Raw genomic sequence first — 20,480 nt, 5'->3', positions numbered from 1 at the left:
CTTAGCCGTTTATAGAATGTTGCTAAAATAACCACAAAAACTATCGCGAGAGCCAACGCTAACATTTGATCTCACGTTACAAAAGGATTAAAAACAGTCCCTTAACGTTCATGGTGGATATTAGTGGACATTAGTGGATGTAAGTGGACGTATGTGGACATATGTGAACATATATGGACATATGTGGACATAAGAGGACGTATGTGGATATAAGTGGACACGTGTCTCCACACTGGAATCATCAAATCTCAAAATAATCATAAAAATAATAATAACACAACACAGAGAAAGGAAGGATACACCTGCTTCCTGTCTGGGACAGACTCATATCCTGTCCTCAAGCTCTGGATGGAGGGGGTGAGGGAGTGAGAGGGTGAGGGGTGAGATGGTGAGGGAGTGAGAGGGTGAGGAAGTGAGGGAGTGAGAGGATGAGGGAGTGAGAGGGTAAGGGAGTGAGGGGGTGAGGGAGTGAGAGGATGAGGGGTGAGAGTGTGAGGGAGTGAGAAGGTGAGGGAGTGAGAGGATGAGGGGTGAGAGTGTGAGGGAGTGAGGGGGTGAGGGAGTGAGAGGGTGAGGGAGTGAGGAAATGAGGGGGTGAGGGTTGAGATGGTGAAGGGGTGAAGTAGTGAGGGGGTGAGAGGGTGAGGGAGTGAGGAAATGAGGGGGTGAGGGTTGAGATGGTGAGGGGGTGAGAGGATGAGGGGTGAGATGGTGAGGAAGTGAGGGAGTGAGAGGCTGAGAGAGTGAGTGGGTGAGGGAGTGAGAGTGTGAGGAAGTGAGGGAGTGAGAGGATGAGGGGTGAGGGAGTGAGAGGATGAGGGAGTGAGAGGGTGAGGGAGAGGATGAGGGGTGAGAGTGTGAGGGAGTGAGGGGGTGAGGGAGTGAGAGGATGAGGGAGTGAGAGGATGAGGGGTGAGAGGGTGAGGGAGTGAGAGGGTGAGGGAGTGAGAGGATGAGGGGTGAGAGGGTGAGGGGGTGAGAGGATGAGGGAGTGAGAGGGTGAGGGAGTGAGAGGGTGAGGGGTGTGGAAGTGAGGGGGTTAGAGGGTGAGGTAGTGAGAGTGTGAGGGAGTGAGGGGGTGAGGGAGTGAGAGGGTGAGGAAGTGAGGGAGTGAGAGGATGAGGGGTGAGAGGGTGAGGGAGTGTGAGGGAGTGAGGGGGTGAGGGAGTGAGAGGGTGAGGGGTGAGAGTGTGAGGGAGTGAGGAGGTGAGGGGGAGAGGGAGTGAGGAAATGAGGGGGTGAGGGGTTGAGAGGGTGAGGGGGTGAAGTAGTGAGGGGGTGAGGGAGTGAGATGGTGAGGAAGTGAGAGGGTGAGGGAGTGAGGAGATGAGAGGGTGAGGGAGTGAGGAAGTGAGGGGGTGAGGGTTGAGATGGTGAGGGGGTGAAGTAGTGAGAGGGTGAGAGGGTGAGGGAATGAGGGGTAGAGAGGGTGAGAGGGGACTGGGATGTGACGATCGCTCTGATTGGTCGACGAGTAACAGCAGGGATTTACTGTCATCACACTTTGACATGAGAGGATGAATCATGTGATCACTGTGGTTAAAGTGCTGCTATTATTTACACAAATAAGTAAATAAGTACAAGTACAAGTGCTGTGGTAAAAGTACTCGGTTGGTGCTGAAGACACAGTCACAGGGTGACACTTATTTAGCAGCTGTTTGACCAACGTGAACGGACAGAGTGAGCTCACACACACGCACACACACACACACACACACACACACACACACACACACACACACACACACACACACACACACACACACACACACACACACACACACACACACACACACACACACACACACACACACACACACACACACACACACACACACACACACACACACACACACACACACACACACACACACACACACACACACACACACACACACACACACCTTTCTTCTGGGACAGTGAGTCATGAGGAAATTAAAATAATAAAAACCATCACAGTTGAGTCTGACTGAGACCAGGACTCACACGTAAACAGAGTTTTAATGTAACACAGTACAAATACTTGTACTCCCTGTACTTAAGTATCTTGGTTTACTGATATTTCTACCAACTTTTACTTCTATACTTCCCCAAACTGTCTGAGTTAACTTAGTTAACGGTTAAATATCTTAGTTAGCAGTTAAATATCTTAGTTAACGGTTAAATATCTTAGTAAACGGTTAAATATCTTAGTTAACTGTCTTGGTTATCTTAGTTAACAGTTAAATATCTTAGTTAACAGTTAAATATCTTAGTTAACAGTTAAATATCTTAGTTAACTATATTAATGAACTATCTTAGTTATCTTAGTTAACTATATTAACTATCTTAGTTAACTGTCTTAACTATCTTAGTTAACTGTCTTAGTTAACTATATTAACTATCTTGGTTAACTATATAAACTATCTTAGTTAACTGTCTTAGTTAACTATATAAACTATCTTAGTTAACTATATTAACTATCTTAGTTAACTATTTTAGTTATCTTAGTTAACTATATTAACTATCTTAGTTAACTATTTTAGTTATCTTAGTTAACTATATTAACTATCTTGGTTAACTATATTAACTATCTTAGTTAACTATATTAACTATCTTAGTTAACTGTCAGGGTTTTCTCTCCTAAAAACAAAGATGATAAAAACCATTTTTGCTGTTAAATAAACGTAAACATCAATAAAAGCAAAAGTGAGAATGTTTCACAAAAGATTGTCAATAAAACAAGTTAAACATTGACTTTGACAAAGAGAAGAGAAATAAAAAAGTCAAACATTAACATCAGAGGAAAAACATGAATAAAACAGTCATTTACACACAGATAGAAGCAGGAAAAGATTCCAGGTTTAAAGAATCAAAGGTCAATAATCATTTATTATCGTCTAAATCTTAGTACAATAGAAAAATAAGAGCACGTCAAACTTTAACTGTGATCAAAAAATGTCACAGACTAAAAAAATGTGATTTGACTCTAATACGTTTATTTATTCAACAACAGTGAAAAAACAAAAGAGGACGACGTCTTCAGTCCTGGAATTCTGAGCAGGAACCTGACGAGGAAAAGACCACAGGTGTTTTTCAAGAGTTCAACAGGAAGTTCTTCACATCAACCCTGAGCCAGGCTTAAGATTCTGAGCCAGGCTTAAGATTCTGAGCCAGGCTTAAGATTCTGAGACCTTAAGATTCTGAGCCAGGCTTAAGATTCTGAGGCAGGTTTAAGATTCTGAGCCAAGCCTAAGATTCTGAGCTAAGCCTAAGATTTTGAGCTAAGCCTAAGATTCTGAGCCAAGCCTAAGATTCTGACTCAGACCTAAGATTCTGACTCAGACCTAAGATTCTGAGGCAGGTTTAAGATTCTGAGCCAAGCCTAAGATTCTGAGCCAAGCCTAAGATTCTGAGCTAAGCCTAAGATTCTGAGCTAAGCCTAAGATTTTGACTCAAGCCTAAGATTCTGAGCCGAGCCTAAGATTCTAACCCAGGCCTACAATTCTGACCCATGCCTAAGATTCTGAGCCAAACCTAAGATTCTTAACAAAGCCTAAGTTTCTGACTCAAGCCTAAGATTCTGAGCCAGGTTTAAGATTCCAAATCCGTTCTTGGAATCCGACGTCGGGGTTTGTGAGGTTGCTCTATCTCTCTCTAAGTCCGACTCGATCGGACGTTTCTGCGACCGGTAATTCCAACTTCCGACTACAACGGGAACACAGCGGGAGCGACCAGAGCGAGATGTGGAGAGTTGCTGACTCAGCATTCCCTACGACCTGGAGCTTGCGGCTCATTATTCATGCGTCTTTCTGAGTGTTTACACAGAGACAATCGTCCCGGAGACGCCGTCCAATGACTCAGGGCGTGGTGACAATTTAACACCACACCAAACATTCATAATTCTCTCTCTGAAGACTGACAGTGAATATGGAGGTGGACCACGTTGACACGTTTGCTCAGTGCTGCCACACCTTGGAGGACGGTAAATTCAAGGACCTTCCAGGACCAATTCTGTCCAATTCAAGGGCTGACACGGCCATCTTTTATTGATTCATAGCAAACTCACTCGTCTTAACTTTACTCGCTCATTGTTCCGCACGGAATCTCGCGTCAGCGGCGGGAGAGAGAGAGCAACAGTGGACAGTGTGTCAAGCGATGCAGGGCATGAAACAGTAGGTGGCGTCGTAACAAACAAGGGAGACATTTACCGAAATATCAATGTCACTTTTTCACTGGATGTTTCTCCTGGGTTAGGGCCAGGCCCAGGCCTAACATTCTGATCCAGGCTTAAGATTCTGACCCCGTGCTAACATTCTGATCCAGGCCTAAGATTCTGACCCAAACCTAAGATTCTAAGCCAGAGCTAAGATTCTGACCCAAGCCTAAGATTCTGACCTAAGCCTAAGATTCTGAGCCAGACCTAAGATTCTGACCCAAGCCTAAGATTCTGACCAAAGCCTAAAATTCCGAGCCAGACCTAAGATTCTGAACCAAACCTAAGATTTTAAGCCAGAGCTAAGATTCTGACCCAGGCCTAAGATTCTGACCGAAGCCTAAGATTCTGACCCAGGCCTAAGATTCTGACCAAAGTCTAAGATTCTGACCCAGACCTAAGATTCTGACCCAAACCTAAGATTCTGAGCCAGACCTAAGATTCTGACCCAGGCCTAAGATTCCAAGCCAGAGCTAAGATTCTGACCCAAACCTAAGATTCTGACCGAGGCCTAAGATTCTGAGCCAGACCTAAGATTCTGACCCAAGCCTAAGATTCTGACCCAAGCCTAAGATTCTGAGCCAGACCTAAGATTCTGACCCAAGATTCTGACCCAAACCTAAGATTTTCAGCCAGAGCTAAGATTCTGACCCAAACCTAAGATTCCAAGCCAGAGCTAAGATTCTGACCCAGGCCTAAGATTCTGACCCAAACCTAAGATTTTAAGCCAGAGCTAAGATTCTGACCCAAACCTAAGATTCTGAGCCAGACCCAAGATTCTGACCCAGGCCTAAGATTCCAAGCCAGAGCTAAGATTCTGACCCAAACCTAAGATTTTAAGCCAGAGCTAAGATTCTGACCCAAACCTAAGATTCTGACCGAGGCCTAAGATTCTGACCCAAGCTTAAGATTCTGACCGAGGCCTAAGATTCTGACCCAAGCCTAAGATTCTGACCCAAGCCTAAGATTCTGAGCCACGCCTAAGATTCTAAGCCAGAGCTAAGATTCTGACCCAAACCTAAGATTCTGACCGAGGCCTAAGATTCTGACCCAAGCCTAAGATTCTGAGCCAGGTCTAAGATTCTAACCCAAACCTAAGATTCTAAGCCAGAGCTAAGATTCTGACCCAAACCTAAGATTCCAAGCCAGAACTAATTGTCAGGACGTCGACGCCAACACTGAGGAAAAAAAAGAATCGTACAAGGTTTCTCAATCCTGGTCCTGCATGCTTTGGATGTTCCTCCTGGGTTAGGGTTGGGTTAGGGTTGGGTTAGGAATGGGGTTACCTGAAAGGGTTAGGGTTGCGTACCTGAAAACCTGAGTCATGACAGGTGAGGCTTTTCCACAGGTACGGGCACAGTGGTGAGAACCTGGTTCTGGAAGACAAATCTCTGGATGCGTTCAAAGACCCAGAGAAAGATGAGGAGCACGCTGACGTACTGGACCCAGGCAAACTTGATGGTTTCCCAGAAACCAGGACGATAAGTGGAGGAAGCGGTTAAGGCGGGAAACTCTCATTGTCCTGTCAGAACGAGCACACGAGCAGACACCATAACGGAAGGATATCTAATGACCTCCACTGGGTAACGGATCTCAGCGTTGAGCTCAAAGGGAGACCCGGCAGCTCGTCCGATGGTCCAGACCGGTGTGGGACAGGACAGTACTGTGGTCACTGTGGGAGAAGCAAAGAGAGGCTTTGGTTCAACTGGTTTTTAGTCACAACATGAGCTGAAATGAAGGATAAGAGGGTGTGAGGACTCACGGTTTCTGTCCTGGTAGCTCCTGATGATGTTCTCAAGGTCGTACGCACTTGCAAAGGGACTGGAGCCATCGATCACCGACACCTGACAACGACCATTAAAGCTAAATTAATACATTTGTCCTGATTTTCATTGGTTTGTGCGACTATGGGAAAACCTGAGTCATGCTTGAGCAAAAGATATGTCATTGTAAAATTATTACTGAGGAGGTTTTGACTAATGATGGTAAATTTCAAGTCATTCCGAGATACTTTTTGTTTTTTCAGCTCATTTCCTGAATTTCAAAAATTCATTAAAATTATTCCTTAAGAGGTTTTCAGTTACTTTCAACAGATCCTTGTTCAGGGCGATGCCGATTATTATGAAGGTAAAGTTCAAGTCATTCCGAGATACTTTTCGTTTGTTTGAAGAAACTCAGTTCACTGTCAAAGTGCATCAGGGCGAATGGAAAATTTCCTGAATTTCAATAAATCATAAAAATTATTCCTTAGGAGTTTTGCAAATACTTTCAAATGATCCTTGTTCAGGGCGATGCTGACTGTTATGACGGCAAATTTCAAGTCATTCCAAGATACTTTTTGTTTTCGAGACTTAAGTCAGTTCACTGTCAAAGTGCATCAGGGCAAATTGATAATTTCCTGAATTTCAAAAATTCATGAAAATTATTCCTTAGGAGGTTTTCAAATATTTTCAACAGATCCTTGTTCAGGGCGATGCCGACTATTATGATGGTTAATTTCAAGTTATTTGGAGATACTTTTTTTTGTTGAAGAAAGTCAGTTCACTGTCAAAGTGCATCAGGGCGAATGGAAAATTTCCTGAATTTCAATAAATCATAAAAATTATTCCTTAGGAGATTTGTAAATACTTTCAACTGATCCTTGTTCAGGACGATGCCGACTGTTATGACGGCAAATTTCAAGTCATTCCGAGATACTTTTCGTTTGTTTGAAGAAACAGTTCACTGTCAAAGTGCATCAGGGCAAATTGATCATTTCCTGAATTTCAAAAATTCATGAAAATTATTCCTTAAGAGGTTTTCAAATATTTTCAACAGATCCTTGTTCAGGGCGATGCCGACTATTATAATTGTAAATTTCAAGTTATTTGGAGAAACTTTTTTTTGTTGACGAAAGTCAGTTCACTGTCAAAGTGCATCAGGGCAAATGGAAAATTTCCTGAATTTAAAAAAATCATAAAAATTATTTCTTAGGAGATTTGCAAATACTTTCAACTGATCCTTGTTCAGGGTGATGCCGACTATTATGATGGTAAATTTCAAGTCATTCGGAGATACTTTTTTTTGTTGTTGAAGAAAGTCAGCTCACTGTCAAAGTGCATCAGAGCAAATGGAAAATTTCATGAATTTCAATTCATTAAAATTATTCCTTAAGAGGTTTTCAAATATTTTTAGGTTTAGATTAGATTTTCCGAGTAGTGGACCAGGTTAGAACAGGAAACAGGTGGGTGGGCCGGCAGCACGCATCCTCTTACATTATAAACGTTGTAGAGTCCGCGGTGAGGCAGTGGCGCCCTCTGCTGTAGCTTCAGGTCTCCACTGATGAACAGCTTGGCTCCAGGGACAGAAGACGAGTGTTGGACGTAGGCCAGACTCTGCATCACCACCGTGGACATGCGCTGAGAGAAAAAACAGAGAAGACACCGTGATTTAGACTGAGCATCAGATTCTTAGGAGACACTTGACGGTCCTGTCGGTGTTAGATAGCTTTTTCTAACACTTTGTAAACCACTCACTCTGCCTGCACCAAAGCCCACGGAGAAAATCAGCGATTTTAACACACGAGGCAGCAGTAGATCAGCAGCTCCTGTGTCCCTGTGAGCTAAAGTTACCGATTTCCTCTATGGGCTTTGGTGTGGGGGATCGTTCATCTTTCAACAAAGAAAACATGACAAAAGTCAGATTCCCTGGTCCATGAAATTCCTGCAGGTATGCACAAACTCATCATAACACTGTCTGGTGTTGTGCAGCAGTGGAGTCGACACGTACAAAGAGCTGGTAGCTGAAGGTGAGCAGCAGCTGGACGCTGTAGACCTGCTCCTCTGCTTTCAGGGGAAGCTGCAGTTTGAAGACAAGGAGGTCCAGCTTCCCGTCCTGATTCTGGTCCTCTTCCCTCACCTGCACAGGGGAACACGACAAAGAGCAGAGGTTTTGTTTGGCGCGGCCACTCGTCTCCCCGTACGAGTCCGCGCCGCGTCTGCGATGTGTGTGTGTGTGTGTGTGCAGAGGCGTCTTACAGAGATGGCAGGGATGCGCAGGTTGGTCTCCAGCATGTTGTTGAGAAGTGGGAATGTGCTCCAGGCCACGAAGTCTCCCTTCACACTGGTGGCTGCCATCAGCAGAGCCTTGTACTGGAACCTGACCACGGGCTGTTCCTCATAGGTGCTTCTTTTGATCCAGAACCCTGAGATTGGTTGAACAAAGGACTGGTGAAACAAGTCCAAGTCTATCATATCTTAAGAATTCATTTCCTGCTTTAACAGAGCAGAAGCTGCCACTTAAAAAACAAACATTCAGTGTTTGGTTTACACAGATTTTCATGGTCGTCTTCGGTCTTCAAATAACCTTTAAAGCAGGGCTGTTCAACTCAAATTTCCAGAGGGCCAGCTTTTCAGAAGGCTGTCCAGCCAGTGGGCCGGTCAACCCATGTGCTACTATTTTGTGTTGCATGTACAGTAAACGGATACAAATAGATAGAAAATGATAGAAATTAATTAGCACTTAGCACACAATTTATTGAAATGGCTGCTCGTTTTGTGCAAAAAAGGCTAAGTAACAAAACCACCAACAATATTTGCAAACGAATGACTTGAATTCTTGAAAGTCGGCATCGCCCTGAACAAGGATCCGTTAAATATTTGCAAATCTCTTAAGGAATAATTTATGAAATTCAGGAAATGATCCATTTGCCCTGATTCACTTTGACATTGAGCTGACTTTCTCAAAAAAAAGAAAAAAAAAAGTATCTTGGAACGACTTGAAATGTTCTATAGTAATAGTCATCATCGCCCTGAACAAGGATCAGTTGAAAATATTTTGAAACCTCTTAAGGAATAATTTTAATGAATTATTTAAATTCGGGGAAATGATCCATTTGCAACATTCAGGTACAATACAATTTGCGTATAGTGCAAAAAGGTAACAGTTACAGTATCACCAACATTCGGGGAGAACAGTCACAATTGGCTCTTACAAAATTAGAGGTAACAATATAAACAACATTAAGGTGCGATGGCCACAAAAGGCTATTTTTGCAGAAATATAAGTAACAGTATCAATAATATTCAGGTACAATTACTGCAGTTGGCTCATAGTGCAAAATATTCTGGTACATACATAGGCTGCCTACAATTACAGCTGTACTGGTATTTGCCAAAAAGGGACGCAAAGTGTCAGAAATGTGTTGCTTTATTATGTATTTATTTGCATGTTTATTTATTTATTTATTTTTATTTTCATTTCTTCTTTCGTTGTTGTTATTATTGACATGTTCGAAATAAACTAAACTGAATTGAACTGAAATAGGCGAAGCTACGGTTTTATTGGCTTTTTAATAATACATTCATTATTTATTATTAATGGGCTAACGGGCCGCGGGCCGGTTCTGGCCCCCGGGCCTTAAGTTGAATAGTTGGGGGGGGGGGGTCGATTCACTTAGGAATCGCGATTCTAATCATCCACGATTCTGAATCGATTCAAAAAGTTTTTAAAAAATCTGAGTTTCTGTTTTGAAAAACCACACAAAACAGCAGTTTGAGTTATTTGTGTACAGTTTATTTTTGTAACTTCTGGGAGAAAATGGCAGCTAGCTTAAGCTTTTATTTATGCAAGTTTTTGTTGTTGTACAGTAAGTAAGTTTTTATTTGTTTTGAATGAATAAATGTTCACTTTTGTTTTAAGTTTGCCTTTGTGTGATCACATTATCTTATACTAACTCTATTGTTTTGATGCCATAATTTGCCTTAACACACACCTTATGCATTGAATCAATTTTTGAATCGAGAATCGATTTTGAATCGTATCGTGAGCCACACAAAGATTCACATCCCTGTTGAATAGCCCTGCTTTAAGGTCATGAGTTGTCCTGCTTTATTATCTAGTGCAGAATATGCAGAGTACACAGAGTACACAGACTACACAGAGTACACAGAGTACACAGCTGGAGTACATTTTTAGACCAGAAACACTCTCGGACTGTAGCTACCGTGTGACGTCAGAGAATCATGAACACTTTCGTACCTTGGCTCCTGTAAGCGACGAGCAGCGGCGACACGTACGTGAGAAACAGAACCACGACCACGAAGATCGTGGCCTTCGTACAAACACTGGTCTTGTAGCGAACTAACGCGGGATGCGCGTAAACCTCGTAGAAAGCCATGGTTCGCGACGTAAACAGCGAAACAGCTAAGCTAAGCTTGCCCAACCAGCTAGCTAGCTAGCTAGCTCGCCGGCTAATCTTCAGACTAGCATGTATGCTAACCGCGAGTGGACCGAACGGGGCCGAGAAGGGGGGGAAAAGCACAATTTAATGAACCGCGGTCTTTAGTGAGCGGTAAATGTGTTTTTTTTAACGTAACGACACGTTACTGCCGTTAGCCTACCAGCTAAGCGGCACGCGCAGGCAGCAGAGGCGTCTCGCGGTTACCATGGAGGCGCGCGTGAGGAGTCCGTGCTGCGTTCAGGGAACGTCGTTCTTCCAAGGACAAAAGACGCCCGCGTGTCCTTTCATGTGTCCGCGCCGATGTCACTTTATCATTGCGAGAGATGTGCACATCCGCCACCGCGAAGCTCACCAATATACTCTTTATAACTCTAATTCACGCCGCAATTGTCTTCATTTCAAAAAGATAAGTTTGAATTCAAAAATTTTAATTCAAAAACCCACTTTGAAGAACCTTCGAGAAGGAGGTAGGACACCCGACATTGCCTCCGAACAAAATATAATTCGTTGTTTCCTACTTTAGCCGCCGTTTGTGTCATTTAAATGACTGATTGTTTTTGTTCCGGGCGCTCGTGAAGCCACCACCACCGCTGTGACGTCACCTCTGAGGCACTGACTGACGTACGGACGGCAGCACGGACAGACAGACAGCTCGCAGACAGACAGACGCACGGTGCCGTGTTTTGGTCGCTCCCCGGGACCGTGGACCGCAGACACCGACCCCTTTTCCCGCAGATTCAGACCGAACCATCGCGCCTCAGTGCGGGGAGCAGCAAAGATGAAATGGATGTTTAAAGAGGACCATTCCCTCGGTAAAGGGTTTGGCTCGCGTTGTTTCTGTCATGTCATGTTTTGCAGCCTCCTCCTCTTATTATTTTACCCTCTTCCGCTGGTTTTTAATTTATTTAAAAAAAATTTGCCATGTCATTGTTCACGTGCACACACACACACACACGCATGCTCCCTGCACTAAATCACTGAGGTGAAACTAACGCTGCATGAACATTTATCCTTTATTTATTTATTTATTTATTTACGTATGTATTGTTTTGACTGTTGTCAGAATGATGCATCACAGTCAGCTGATTCCAGACCGGAAGTGTGGCCTTCAGTCCATCTCCTCCACATCAACTTCCTGCTTTAAATGATTATTATTTTTAAATACATTACAGAGTAACACAGTTAGTTCGCAGTGATTTAAAGGGACAGATTATTTTAACGCAAACCACCGCGACAGCGTAGAAAAAACCCCACAAAAATACACAGTGATAAAAATCTACGATGTCTTTAGAACACGTTAAGGAAACAGGAAAGTGAAGATTCTGGTGGAAAAAGTGCAAAAACAAGAATCTGAATAATTCAATAATCTCATTAGAAACCAGGAGGGGCTCCCCCTTGTGGCACGTCAAAGTAATGTTCACGCGCTGGACAGTCATTCCAAACCAAAAGAGAACGTTCTCTAAAGGTTGTAGAAACGTAGCGTTAGGGGAACCAAAAGGGAACGTTCTCCAAAGGTTGTAGAAAAGTAACGTCAGGGGAACGTTCTCTAAAGGTTGGAGAAAAGTAAGATTAGGGGTACGTTCTGGGAACCAAAAGAAAACGTTCTCTCAGGGTTGTAGAAAAGTAACGATACGAGAACGTTCTCTAAAGGCTGTAGAAAAGTATCGTTAGGGGAACGTTCTCTAAAGGTTGTAGAAAAGTAACGTTAGGGGCACGTTCTCTAAAGGTTGGAGAAAAGTAACATAAGGGGAACAAAAAGAGAACGTTCTCTAAGGGTTGTAGAAAAGTAACGTTACGGGAACGTTCTCTAAGGGTTGTAGAAAAGTAACATTACGGGAACGTTCTCTAAGGGTTGTAGAAAAGTAACGTTAGGGGAACGTTCTGGGAAATAAAAGGGAATGTTCTCTAAAGGTTGTCAAACAGTAACGTGAGGGGAACCAAAAGAGAACGTTCTCTAAGGGTTGTAGAAAAGTAACGTGAGGGGAACATTCTTGGAACCAAAAGAGACGTTCTCTAAGGGTTGTAGAAAAGTAACGTTAGGGGAACGTTCTGGGAACCAAAAGAGAACGTTTTCTACGGGTTGTAGAAAAGCAATGTTAGGGGAACATTCTCTAAAGGTTGTAGAAAAGCAACGTTAGGGGAACGTTCTGGGAACCAAAAGAGAACATTCTCTAAGGGTTGTAGAAAAGCAACGTTAGGGGAACATTCTCTAAAGGTTGTAGAAAAGCAACGTTAGGGGAACGTTCTGGGAACCAAAAGAGAACGTTCTCTAAGGGTTGTAGAAAAGCAACATTAGGGGAACCAAAAGAGAATTTTTCTTTACCGGTTGTAGAAAAGCAACGTTAGGGGAATGTTCTGGGAACCAAAAGAGAACGTTCTCTAAGGGTTGTAGAAAAGCAACGTTAGGGGAACGTACTGGGAACCAAAAGAGAACGTTCTCTAAGGGTTGTAGAAAAGCAACGTTAGGGGAACGTTCTGGGAACCAAAAGAGAACGTTCTTTAAGGGTTGTAGAAAAGCAACGTTAGGGGAACCAACTGGAGACCACAGCTGTAACGTTCACCACCGTCTTCTTACTCTGAGTGAGTTTAGTTTCTCAGTTTTTTCAGGTGAACCTCAACGAAAAGAAAAGCGGCAGAAAAAGAACTGTTGGGTTTCTAAAAGTGGGCGTCTTATCTGGGTCTTATCTGGGTCTTATCTGGGTCTTTTCTGGGTCACTGAAGGCTCTGTGGTGTCTGCTCAGTGTCGGCCTGACACACAGTAGACGCTCCATCACAGTCTGTGAGACAAACATGAGCTCTAATGATCTTATAACACGTTATAAAAGCTGTTTATGAGTCAACTTTACAACCGACCACACCTCGTTATCTCGTCTGTCGCACACACTTTTAAGTTTGTAAACCACTCATTCTCCCACACCAAAGTCACTCACTCTCCCACACCAAAGCCCATAGAGAAAACCAGTGATTTTAACATCACAGAGACACAGGAGTTGTTGATCCACTGCTGCCTCCATCACTAACTTACAATGTCTTATTTTGGTGAATTCGGCTTTTAAAATCATTAATTTCTATTTATTTTAGTGACACAAAGTGGCCACACGAGGCAGCAGAGGACCAGCAGTTCCTGTGTCCCTGTGAGCTAAAATCACTTGTTTTCTCTATGGACTTTGGTGTGGGAGAGTGAGTGGTTTACAAACTTCAGTTTTCAGACTGAAACTAACAGAGATTTTATTAAGGCTTTTGTTACGGGGCTAAAATCCGATTGGCTCACACACACACACACATCCCTGTAATCTCTGACTTCCTGTTTGTCTTCTGTCTCTCCCTCAGAGCACCGATGTGTGGAGTCGGTCAAAATACGCAACAAATATCCCGACAGAGTGCCGGTGAGTGTGTGTGAGTGTGTGTGTGTGTGTGTGTGTGTGTGTGTATGTGTGTGTGTGTGTGTGTGTGTGTGTGTGTTAGAGCACAGATAATGTGAGTAAACAGGAAACCCACAGAGATGCAGACAGAGTTAATGGTGGACTCAAAGACTTGATGGACAGGTGATTGATTGTTCGCACAGTTCTAGTGCGACTCAGTTTAGCGTCGGTCGCGTCGTTCTCCAACGACAATTCAGACAGTGAGCGAGCACTAGGGGGCAGCGGAGAGGAAAAAAACAACAACTCCCTTTTAGAGGAAGAAGAAGAACTCTGCGACAGAACCAGAATCAAAGGTGTGCGGTCATCTGCATAGACAGGTTGGGGTGAAAGGGTCAGTTAGACAGTGAGTCAGAGATTATACAACTACAGTCATTTATATAAGAGATTGTTGACTTTTAATGATAGCATAACAATGGTGATGATATGAGTGATAGTAGTAGTAGTAGTAGTAGTTGTAGTAGTTGTAGTAGTTGTAGTAGTAGTAGTAGCCTCCAAACTGGATCTGATGTCACATGATCTGCGGACTGAGGTCACGGCGTATACAGACGACACTTAAACGACCTGAGGTAACGCTAACCCACAGCCCTTTGTGTGGAGGATAAAGACCGTTAAGTCCTTTTCAGCTTCACTTTAAGGAACACTAAGGATCTGGGCTGGCAGTGAGCTAACAGTGCGCTAACAGTGAGCTGACGGTGAGCTAACAGTGAGCTAACAGTGAGCTAACAGTGAGCTAACGGTGAGCTCGCAGTGAGCTAACAGTACGCTAACATTGAGCTAACGGTGAGCTAACAGTCAGATAACTGTGAGCTAACAGTGAGCTAACAGTGCGCTAACAGTGAGCTCGCAGGGAGCTCGCAGTGAGCTAACAGTGAGCTAACAGTGCGCTAACAGTGCGCTAACAGTGAGCTAACAGTGCGCTAACAGTGAGCTAACAGTGCGCTAACAGTGCGCTAACAGTGAGCTAACAGTGCGCTAACAGTGAGCTAACAGTGCGCTAACAGTGAGCTAACAGTGAGCTCGCAGTGAGCTAACAGTGAGCTCGCAGTGAGCTAATAGTGAGCTATCAGTGAGCTAATAGTGAGCTAACGAAAGAACTAAAGCTGCTCTTATTCACGCAGAAAATCTCACTGTTAGAACGTTAGAAAAGTAACGTTCTAGGAACCAAAAGGCAACGTTTTCTAAGGGTTGTAGAAAAGTAACGTTAGGGGAACGTTCTGGGAACCAAAAGGGAAAGTTCTGGGAACCAAAAGAGAAAATTCTCGCAGGGTTGTAAAAAAGTAACGTTAGGTGAACGTTCTGGGAACCAAAAGAGAAAGTTATCTCAAGGTTGTAGATAAGTAACATTCTGGTAACCCAAATGGAACGTTCTCTAGAGGTTGCAGAAAAGTAACTTTAGACGAACGTTCTGTCAACCAAAAGGGAACGTTCTCTAAAGGTTGCAGAAAAGTAACATTGGGGGAACGTTCTCTAAAGGTTGTAGATAAGTAACGTTCTGGGAACCAAAAGGCAACGTTCTCTAAAGGTTATAGAAAAACGGGGCCGGAGTGGAGCTGCTGTTGCACGGCTCTACTCACGCTGCTGTAATAATGTGATCTTCAGGGTTAAAACTGTGGCCTGGAACCTCCTCCAATCACATCTGAGGGAGCTTTCACACCAGGTGTGAGCAGATGTTCCAGGAACCACATGGAGGTTCTGGAGGTTCAGGTTACTGAACATGTCCCTCCTTGTTTTCCAGGTGATCGTGGAGAAGGTCTCCGGCTCTCAGATCACGGACATCGATAAGAGGAAGTACCTGGTTCCCTCTGACATCACCGTGGCCCAGTTCATGTGGATCATCAGGAAACGCATCCAGTTGCCTTCAGAGAAAGCCATCTTCCTCTTCGTGGACAAGACCGTGCCACAGTCCAGGTGATTATACCCAACACACGAGCTAACATCTGTTTGGTCTACGATATCTGAAGAACGTGCTAACGTCTTCATCTCACCGTTTACGCCCCGCGTGCCGTGAGAGAACGTTTTTACAAAGAAAACGATTCCCAACAACGAGGAAACGAGGCGTGTGAACGCGTTGTTAAGATATCGTCTTCCCCCGTCACGGACTCTACCATTCAGACGCGTTTATCAATGCATCAGTGGAGAACTAGAACATGTGTCGGTAATCCATCTCCCTGTGAAAGAGGCCACGCCCGTCCTTTTCACGCCCGTCCTCTCCATTTACACCAGACACGAGGACAGTGTCTGTGGACGTCTGTGACCTGCTTCTCACAGATAAGAGCGGGTAGGGGGCGCTGCTGAGCCCACCACTTCAAAGTGATCACGCATTAAATCACACACAACGCCACGCAATTTGATGGGAATTTGGTCACGGGAATGTTCTCTGAGGGTTGTAGAAAAGGAACGTTCTCTAGAGGTTGTAGAAAAGGAACGTTAGGGGAACGTTCTGGGAACCAAAGGAGAATGTTCGCTAAAGGTTGTAGAAAAGTAACGTTCTCTAGAGGTTGTAGAAAAGTAACGTGCTCTAGAGGTTGAAGAAAAGTAACGTGAGGGAAACGTTCTCTAGAGGTTGTAGAAAGGCAACATTAGGGGAACGTTCTCTAAAGGTTGTAGAAAGGCAACATTAGGGCAACGTTTCCTAGAGGTTGTAGAAAGGTAACATTAGGGGAACGTTCTCTAGAAGTTGTAGAAAAGTAACATTAAGGGAACGTTCTCTAGAGGTTGTAGGAAAGTAACATTGGGGGAACGTTCTGGGAACCAAAAGAGAATGTTCTCTAAAGGTTGTAGAAAAGTAACGTGAGGGGAACTTTCTCTCGAGGTTGTAGAAAAGTAACGTTCTCTAGAGGTTGTAGAAAAGTAACGTGAGGGGAACGTTCTCTCGAGGTTGTAGAAAAGTAACGTTTAGGGGAACGTTCTCTAGAGGTTGTAGAAAAGTAACATGAAGGGAACGTTCTGGGAACCAAAAGACAACGTTCTCTAAAGGTTGTAGAAAAGTAACGTTTAGGGGAACGTTCTCTAGAGGTTGTAGAAAAGTAACATGAGGGGAACGTTCTGGGAACCAAAAGACAACGTTCTCTACAGGTTGAAGAAAAGTAACATTAGGGGAATGTTCTCTAGAGGTTGTAGAAAAGTAACATTTAGGGGAATGTTCTCTAGAGGTTGTAGAAAAGTAACATTTAGGGGAATGTTCTCTAGAGGTTGTAGAAGTGTAACATTTAGGGGAACGTTCTCTAGAGGTTGTAGAAAAGTAACATGAGGGGAACGTTCTCTAGAGGTTGTAGAAAAGTAACGCGAGGGGAACGTTCTGGGAACCAAAAGACAACATTCTGTAAAGGTTGAAGAAAAGTAACGTTAGGAGAACGTTCTCTAGAGGTTGTAGAAAAGTAACATTTAGGGGAATGTTCTCTAGAGGTTGTAGAAAAGTGACGTTAGAGGATCGTTCTGGGAACCAAAAGAGAACGTTCTCTTAAGGTTGTAGAAAAGTAACGTTTTCTGGAGGTTGTAGAAAAGTAACGCGATGGGAACGCTCTCTAAAGGTTGTAGAAAAGTAACATTAGGAAAACGTTCTCTAAAGGTTGGAGAAAAGTAACATTAGGGGAACGTTCTGGAAACCAAAAGACAACATTCTCTAAAGGTTTTAGATAAGTAATGTTAGGAGAACGTTCTCTAAAGGTTGGAGAAAAGTAACGTTAAGGGAACGTTCCAGGAATGTTCTCTAGAGGTTGTAGAAAAGTAACGTTCTCTAGAAGTTGTAGAAAATAACGTCAGGGGAACGTTCAAAGAACCAAAAGAGAACTTTTTTTTCATTAAAAAGTTGCGTTAGTCGCGATGAGCGTGATTTTATTGCGCCAATTTTGTCACCGAAGCGAATATTTGCGTCATATTTGCGTCAAATAGCATCAGAACGCTATATTACCCGCGTCTTATCGCGCCACGCGCCTCATTTGTGACGCGATTGAAGCGCTGGACACAAATTTGCCGTATTTTAAACACAAGTCACGTAGCGTTTGTTTTCACCGTCGACCAGAGGGGGGCGCCCTCTTCACGACTGTGGCATTCAGGACGGTGTGTGTTTTTGTGTTTTTGTCGCTGCAGTCTGACCATGGGCCAACTCTACGACAAGGAGAAGGACGAGGACGGATTCCTGTACGTGGCGTACAGCGGCGAGAACACCTTCGGCTACGAGAGCTTTTATACAACACGTGGTTAACGCTTGACTGAATATACACACACACACACACACACACACACAGACACACACACACACACACACCGTCACTTCGTCATACGTAAATAACGCACCAACACACCTGGTACAGTCATTTCCAGATTTTTGATACTGAACACATCCACATTTCTGAAGTAGCTTAGCTTTACCGCAACACTCTGATAAACAATGTGTTTATTTGTTTTTATTTATCGGGGCTGAGATGAACTAACCCTTGATATTCTAAGTTGGACTTTTTTCGGCCACAGTGACACAAGTGTAACACTGCCATGTGACCACGCCCACGTATTCCAGTTCTCCTGAAGTATAGAAACACTGGTGGAGCGTTCACACCTAGCGCGACACGTGATTAGCATTATTTTTAGTATTTTTATTTGAATTAGTTTGCTACACCGGGCACGGAAACGCGACAGTTCCAACGTTAAAAAAACGTGTGATTTTTGTTGAACAGCAATGTAGCGGGAAAAGCTAACTAGCGCTAGCTGTACGAGTTAGCATTAGCATCATGAGAATAGTTGCTCGTCGTGTTTCCGTCCTTTACTCCTTCACTTCAGCTGTTTAGGTTTGAAGTTAAGTTCATTTTCCGCACTTTTCGACGGACTTAGCATTAGCCCTGGGGAAGTCGAGTTTAAATTTTTTTTTTTTTTTTGTGATGTCGTCAAAGCGAACCAGCTAACTCTGTGTTGTTGTTTTCTCGTGTTACGCCGCGTCAGCAGAGAGAGAAATTGGTTTCACTTTACTTGAAGCAAAAGTTAGCATTAGCTTTAGCTAAGTAGTTCCTTCACTCCTTCACTTCAGTCGCTCGATATATATATATATATATTTTTTTTTAATCGAGGGGTTGGTTGCACTTTATTATGAATGTAGTTAGCATTAGCGTAAGCCCCCAGGCAAGTAGTTGCTGGTTGTGTTGCTAGTATCGTTGGGTGTGAACGCGCCGCTGGATTAAAGCGAATCGTCGTGCTATAGTTTAACGTGAGTTGTGATTTGTCACGTGACGTTTGTGTTTAGCTGAAGTGAGAGAATAAAAGCCTGTAATCATACGATCGCAGTCGCGGATCCGTCTCTTCACTCGTTCCTCGTCGTCATCAGCACAAATATCAACGCGTGATGGCGTTCGTTTTCACGTTAAAGGGAAAAGTTCGTACAAATACGACGGGTACCGTTAGCCGTGCTCTGAAAACATGGCCGCTAACGAGGACGCCGCGAGTTTAGCCACATCACAATCTATTCATACAAACGTTTTACACACCTCAAGAATAGGTTTTGCTTCTTTATCTGGAGTTTTCTTTCACTCTGTGAACCACTCACTCTCCCACACCAAAGCCCATAGAGAAAACTCCATCACTGACTTACAATGTGTTGTTTTAGTGAATTTCGGCTTTTGAGAAACTTCATTCAGATTGATTTCAGTGACACAAAGTGACCACACGAGGCAGCAGTAGACCAGCAGCTCCTGTGTCCCCGCGAGCTAAAATCACTGATTTTCTCTATGGGCTTTGGTGTGGGAGAGTGAGTGGTTTACAAACTTCAGTTTCCTGTTGTTAAAGTCTGTCTCACAGTGAAGATAAAGACGTGAACGTGTTCTTAAGACATCGTAGACTTAAAGTGATGTAGATTTAATTTGATATATTTCCTCTAAGGGGCTGAAAACTGATGTTTGTAAACCACTCACTCTCCCACACCAAAGCCCATAGAGAAAAACGCTGATTTTAACATCAGAGCGACACAGGAGTTCACAGGAGTTGTTGATCCACTGCTGCCTCCATCACTGACTCACAATGACTGATTTTGTAAAATTCGGCTTTTTAAAAATCACGTTCAGACTTATTTCAGTGACACAAAGTGACCACACGAGGCAGCAGAGGACCAGCAGCTCCTGTGTCCCTGTGAGCTAAAATCGCTGGTTTTCTCTATGGGCTTTGGTGTGTGGGAGAGTGAGCGGTTTACAGACTTCTGTCTAACAGTGAAGATAAAGACGTGAACGTGTTCTTAAGATGTCGCGGGTTATCATGGGTTGCGTCACTTTGCAAACCGCTCACTCTCCCACACCAAAGTCCATAGAGAAAACCAGTGAGTGTGGGAGAGTGAGCGGTGTCAATACCTTATACACACAACATGCTTTAATGCATACAGCAAACACAACAAAGCGGACAGTATTCCAAGGGATTAAGAAGAAGATTTAAGTGTCACTCGACCACCATCTTATATCCGTGTTTACCTGCTGCGTTTCCACACGTTAACGCATGCATGTGAACCACGCGGCCGATTAAACGCGCCACTGTAGACGCGTCGTTGTGCTGACGTCGAGAATTGTTTCACGTCATCGGTGTCGTACGATTATATACGGTAAAAAAAAATGCATAAGTGAATTTTAGGCATATGAAATGTAGCTGGACGACCTGACCAATAAAAGTGAAT

At 43.6% G+C, this 20,480-nt stretch overlaps 2 protein-coding genes across 2 annotated transcripts; one reads left to right on the top strand and one right to left on the bottom strand.

Annotated features, from left to right (window-relative positions):
* Positions 1 to 2,966: 2,966 nt before the first annotated feature.
* tmem231 (transmembrane protein 231) lies at positions 2,967 to 10,352 on the bottom strand (the record flags this gene model as incomplete). The annotated part of the gene is made up of 8 exons (XM_083894089.1): positions 2,967 to 3,047; positions 5,505 to 5,706; positions 5,776 to 5,867; positions 5,958 to 6,039; positions 7,450 to 7,593; positions 7,964 to 8,092; positions 8,212 to 8,378; positions 10,214 to 10,352. The coding sequence occupies 7 exons, from the start codon at positions 10,350 to 10,352 to the stop codon at positions 5,518 to 5,520; spliced, it is 942 nt and encodes a 313-aa protein (XP_083750215.1). The 3' UTR covers positions 2,967 to 3,047; positions 5,505 to 5,517.
* Positions 10,353 to 11,089: 737 nt separating this feature from the next.
* Positions 11,090 to 20,480, top strand: gabarapl2 (GABA(A) receptor-associated protein like 2). Its single transcript, XM_083894020.1, has 4 exons — positions 11,090 to 11,227; positions 13,746 to 13,801; positions 15,573 to 15,745; positions 17,927 to 20,480. The coding sequence occupies exons 1-4, from the start codon at positions 11,194 to 11,196 to the stop codon at positions 18,039 to 18,041; spliced, it is 378 nt and encodes a 125-aa protein (XP_083750146.1). The 5' UTR covers positions 11,090 to 11,193; the 3' UTR covers positions 18,042 to 20,480.

The sequence above is a fragment of the Microchirus variegatus genome (genome assembly GCF_963457635.1).
Source record: "Microchirus variegatus genome assembly, chromosome: 8".
In the NCBI taxonomy this organism is placed as follows: Eukaryota; Metazoa; Chordata; class Actinopteri; order Pleuronectiformes; family Soleidae; genus Microchirus; species Microchirus variegatus.
This window is presented reverse-complemented; position numbering and strand designations above follow the sequence as displayed.